Source organism: Phyllopteryx taeniolatus, chromosome 11 (genome assembly GCF_024500385.1).
Source record: "Phyllopteryx taeniolatus isolate TA_2022b chromosome 11, UOR_Ptae_1.2, whole genome shotgun sequence".
In the NCBI taxonomy this organism is placed as follows: domain Eukaryota; kingdom Metazoa; phylum Chordata; class Actinopteri; order Syngnathiformes; family Syngnathidae; genus Phyllopteryx; species Phyllopteryx taeniolatus.
In genome coordinates this window covers 22,408,316-22,413,539 of record NC_084512.1, presented here as the reverse complement: position 1 = coordinate 22,413,539, position 5,224 = coordinate 22,408,316, and the positions used below count along the sequence as shown (strand labels likewise).

The following is a 5,224-nucleotide window of genomic DNA, read 5'->3' as shown; positions in this document are numbered from 1 at the left end:
ACCACTGATTGAGGAGGAGTGTTGCTAAATAATACTCTGAGGGGGGTGTGATCTTTGCCACCTGCACCCAAATGCGCGGGACTGCGTCGAGTAATTGACCCACGACATTTATCCGACGTGGTCCGTTTCACCATTCTATTTGTGATGTATCGCGTAAATGTCACGGGGTGTTATCAAATCCCCGCTTGTGACATTTAGGGGACGCAACAAAGCTTCTTGTTTTTTGCCCTGCGCATGCGCAGTTGCTCCAGGGGGAGGGGGCGGGGCGTACGTCTCCAACGTGCCTTGCGCGCCCTCGCTTCGACCAATCGGCGTCGAGATAAACACTTGCTTGCGTCATTGTTATTGTGTGCTGCTCGGACGGAGCTCCAGCTGTTCGGGGTGCTCGCTGGAGATTTCGCCACCGTTTCGCCGATTTGACACATTTAAAACACTGAAAACGGAGGAGGAGGAAGAGGCCATGTCGATACCAAATGACGCTTCGTCGGAGGACAATTTGCAAGGTATTGTGTTAAAATGACAGCTTTTGTTCGGAAATGGCGCAAGCTAGCGTGAAAACAGTCTTGGGAAGCATCACTACGAGCTTGTGGAGATGAATTTACATTGTTTTGTGAACGTGTCTGTAAATAAGACACGGACGCGACACCAACTTGTATTGAATTATATGTGTAAACTTTCTAGAATTAAAAAAAGATTTTTTCGCATCAATACTAGCTTGTCCTCAATTCTATGTGTAAACATGGCTATATTTTCCCATATTTAAATGTTTTTATTTTGTTTTATTTGTTTAAGGTTCGTGGGTGGAGTTACACTTCAGCGGGGCAGCCTCCCAAAGCAACCGTCGCCACGGAAGCCAGGAGCTCGTGATGCCCACGTCCACTCAGCAGCAGGATGACGTGGAAAACATGCTGCTGGACGCCCAGCACGAGTCGGGCAGGAACAGTTCGGGCGGAAGCTCGCCGTGCGACAGGTCTGCGCATGCTTGGAAAGGGGAAGTTGGTGGTTGGGAAATGCTGATAGTCACACTGACCCTTCGCTCTCGTTTTGTTCCTTCTTCTTTCCAACAGCCCACGCGGAGCAGTGACCCCGCTTGTGTGGAGAGGTTCAGGTGGAAGCAGCTTGCAGGTACTTTTATTTCACGAGATCCACTGTTTTGATTGGATGAAAAGTGGCGTGCATACAGTACATAGCAATTTTTAACATATCTTGACCAAGTTTGAAAATGTGAGAGACCCTACTACACACGACGAGGAAACGTCTCACCCTGTGGTAAGCTGTTTGAGCATTGATTTGTATATCCTTGATATCCATCTTAAGGTAGTACTAGTTGACACAGCACGCTGCTATGAAGAACAATATAATGTTACTAGAGGTACAAGTAGCACACAGTTGTCTACTAGTGCCACATTTTTAGTTATCGTACTAGTACGCCAAAGTTGTCCTACAAGGGAGGACAAAGAGTGTAGTAGTACATGGTGTTCATGGAAAATAATTGAGTTGATATCCTGGATAGTCAGCTTAAGGTTGTACTAATAGGCCAAAATTGTACAAGTAAGCAACTGTACTGCTACCGCACTGAAGTGACTTACTAGTGAGAACAAGCGTGTACTAGTACAATGGCTTTCCATACTGCACAGCACACTGATGTCCGCTGTAGTACCGAGACTGGCCTGCAAGAGGCAGCATGGTGCTACCGGTCACGCAGACTGCTGGAAAATAAACCGTAAAAGAAAGTAGTAAAAGAAGAGGCAGAAAAAGCAAGGGAAACGGTTAGTATGTCTGGTAACTACATTGCTGTTGCAAACTTTTCTTCTTGTCATCATCTTTGGTAGACATCCGATCATCGGTCTTTCACGGCTTTGATCTCATTGAAGGGAAAAGGCTCAAATTTGACACGATTGCCAGTATGCACGTTACTGGTGCTTTAATGTTTTAAACCCCAAGTTTACCCTGACCAAATCCCCAAATTTGTGCTTGTAGTCGGACGAGGACCTTCAGGAAAGAAGACAGGAAGTGGAGCTAATGATGAAGAAAAACGCAGACTGGATCTGGGACTGGTCCAGTCGACCCGAGAACAACCCGCCAAAGTACGCGTCAGCTTTTTACGTCATTACGCTCACTGTGGCTACAACATTAGGTACACAAATTTGGATTGAAACTGAGAGAGGTCATGATTTAATTGCACGGTAGTTATTGTTTCTTCTATGAGTGTCGTTTCTCACATAATGCTTGTCGGTGTGACGCAGTACACAGTTTTACACCACTGCAAACCATCCGTCCATTTTCGAGAGCACTTGTCCTCATTAGGGTCACGGGGAACTGGAGCCTACCCCAGCTGACTTCTGGGCAAGAGGCGGGGTTTGTCGTCAGCTGGTCGCCAGCCAGTTGCAGCGCACCAATAGACAAACAACTCTACATAAACACCCACATTCACACCCAATGACAATTCCGAGCCTTCAGTGACTCTAACATGCATGTTTTTTTCGAATGTGGGAGGAGGATTGGAACCGGGAACCTTTCCACTGTGAGGCATACCTGTTAACCACGACACTGTCGTGCTGGACAACAATAACAAACAGCTCTAGTAATACCTTTCTGACATTGTCAATCCAAAAAAAGCTACCCAGTGGTGTACCTAATGAAATATCCGCTAAGCGTGTTTACCGTATGTACTAAAATTGTGTCCACTTGTATAAATAAAACCATCATCGACCATCATAGTTTTTAGTCGCAGTGACCTTAGACAGGCAACCCCGCCGGGCGCCAATGAAAGTTTGATGTGCTCCTCCGCAGGGAGTTCCTGCTCAAGCACCCCAAGCGCTCCACCCCGCTCAGCATCCGCCACAGCAGCGTGATGAAGAAAGGCGGCGTTCTCTCGCCCGACGTCCTGCAGCTGGTCCTGCCGTCGTTAATCATCTCGCACATACTCGCCATCGGCCTCGGGTACGCCGCGTTGCAATACAGGAGCATCTCAGTGAATTTTTTTTCCGGAGTTCAACTCTGAAAGTGCAACTCTTACACAGTAGCTTTAAACTTGTCAAAGTCATATCGACTGTCTTATGTAATATTTTAATTTGTTTTTCATTAAATATTAGCTAGAATCATCCAAATTACATATTTAAACAAATAAATCATGAACTATTTCACACAGTAAGGAATCTATACACTACGCTCTAAGAATACAAGAAGTCCTCGAGTTACGACGCACTCGACCAACGACGTTTCGACTTTACGACGCCCGTGCCTCGTCCGCCATTTTGTCCCAGCACCATACTGTTTCTGCTTAGCTAGTGCATAGTGCTTGTCTGTGTCTGTGCGCCGGGAGTATCTTTGCCTTTTTCGCCCTCCTTTTGTCACACACTCAGCAGTAATGGTAAGTACAGCATCTTATTTTTTTTAATTTTAATGTATTTTAGTTTCTTTATACAAAGTGTTAACCTTTCCTGCTACGGTCAGGGGTTAACGCCCTTCTCTCGTTGCACAGCTAAGCCGGGTGGCGGCAACAATAAAGGCACGAAGCACCGATTTGCTGCTTTAATGCTTTAATGAGCTCCTCTGCGCATTCAACGTCAACGGGTCCGCCGCTAATCGCTACTCTTCCCCTTTCGCCATCACTACGCTTGCCAGTGTACACACTTGCACCTCCGCGCACTCCTTCCTCCTTCAGAGTCCCGCCGGACGACGCCTGCGCAGTCCCGTCTCACTCACACATCGACGCACACGCCCACACACACTGAGCTTGCTGTCACAATCACGTGGGATAATTCCCGTAGCAGAAGTATTTCGACTTTAACGGTGAAATCCGACTTACGCGGAAATTCGTCTTACGTCGCCGGCGTAGGAACGGAACTCGTTCGTAAATCGAGGACTTCCTGTCCGAGGATATTCTGCTGCACATCCCAAAAACATGCATGGTAGGTTAATTGAAGACTCTAAATTGCCCGTAGGTGTGAATGTGAGTTTGTTGATGTGTGCCCTGCGATTGGCTGGCAACCAGTTCAGGGTGTACCCCGCCTCCTGCCCGATGACAGCTGGGATAGGCTCCAGCACTCCCGTGACCCTTGTGAGGATAAGCAGCTCAGAAAATGGATGGATGGATGGATGGGAGTCAGCGCACACCTGACATCATTCAACGTGCCTCTGATTACCCCAAATGAAGTTAAGCCTTTACAGTCCACTTTTCCTGACATTTTTTTGTTTGTTTTCCTCCTTTTTTTGTGATATCGCTGACTGGTATTTCAAACTGTTCATATTTTGAGGAATCCTGGCTCAAAAAATTCTTCTTTGGTTTCATCGGACCATAACACATTTCACTAGGTGTTTGGAAAATATTTTTCATTATCAGTTTTTTTTGTTATTTCCCCTATTGAAAGTATTGGGAAATATTTTTCATTATCGCAGTTGTTTTTTTTTTAACTTCTCAATCTCAAAAATATATTTTTTTCCAATTCAGTTGTACACATGATCAGTCACATTAATGGTGGAAAAAATGTTTAAGTCATTTATCTGGAATTTGAACAGGGGTATGTCGACTTTTTATAGCCACTATATCCAGAACGTCTTATGAGTATTGCTATACATGATTTTGTCTTTCTGCATTGAACTACAGACAAGAATTCTTCCATGATATTCAAATTCATTGAGATGCACTTGTATGTTATACCAGTAGTACTACGTGTACACTAGTTTGCGGTGGGTTTTGCTTCTCGTTTTATAATTCACGCGGTCTATATTTTTAGGATATACATCGGGAAGCGCCTGACCTCTCACAGCACCTTCTGAGAAGTGTTGCACTCGGACCTTGATGTGACTTCAGCATGCCTTAAAACGAGAAGATCAAATGTGAAAAATCAAGCGACTGTGGGCCATGTGACTGAAACACCAACTTCGCCCCCTCCCGACCCACTGAGCCTTTGTCGGCCCCTCTCGCACTCGCCAGTGACCTTTTCTCGGTTTTCTTCTGTTTCCTCCAGCTCTTTTAAAATCTACACGTTTTAGGAACTGAGCCGTCATACGTCTTTGCATTGAATCACGTGATCAAAGTTGGTAAATTGTTTGTCATATGTATTACTACTTTGTCATTTGTATCTAGGGGATCATTAGTGTGCTGTGATAATTGTATTCAAAAAATGTGATGCACATTTATGGTCTATGCAGTTCAATAAAAGCTAGAAACGCACACGCTATTGTGAGTTGTGTAAGAAAATCCCCCAAAAAGGATGAA

The 5,224-nt window shown here is 45.2% G+C and overlaps 1 protein-coding gene across 1 annotated transcript; it reads left to right on the top strand.

Annotated features, from left to right (window-relative positions):
• The first annotated feature begins 331 nt into the window (after window positions 1–331).
• On the top strand, window positions 332–5,179 carry bnip4 (BCL2 interacting protein 4). Its single transcript, XM_061790612.1, has 6 exons — window positions 332–503; window positions 793–970; window positions 1,068–1,125; window positions 1,981–2,087; window positions 2,794–2,943; window positions 4,740–5,179. The coding sequence occupies exons 1-6, from the start codon at window positions 461–463 to the stop codon at window positions 4,780–4,782; spliced, it is 579 nt and encodes a 192-aa protein (XP_061646596.1). The 5' UTR covers window positions 332–460; the 3' UTR covers window positions 4,783–5,179.
• The last annotated feature ends 45 nt before the right edge of the window (window positions 5,180–5,224 follow it).

Bases quoted from the DNA above. Each gene is read 5' to 3' on its own strand.
- bnip4 (XM_061790612.1), top strand. From the start codon at position 461: ATGTCGATACCAAATGACGCTTCGTCGGAGGACAATTTGCAAG. The intron at 1,126-1,980 runs GTACTTTTATTT...TTGTGCTTGTAG, and splicing joins CAGGTGGAAGCAGCTTGCAG to TCGGACGAGGACCTTCAGGA. The intron at 2,944-4,739 runs GTACGCCGCGTT...CTATATTTTTAG, and splicing joins ATACTCGCCATCGGCCTCGG to GATATACATCGGGAAGCGCC.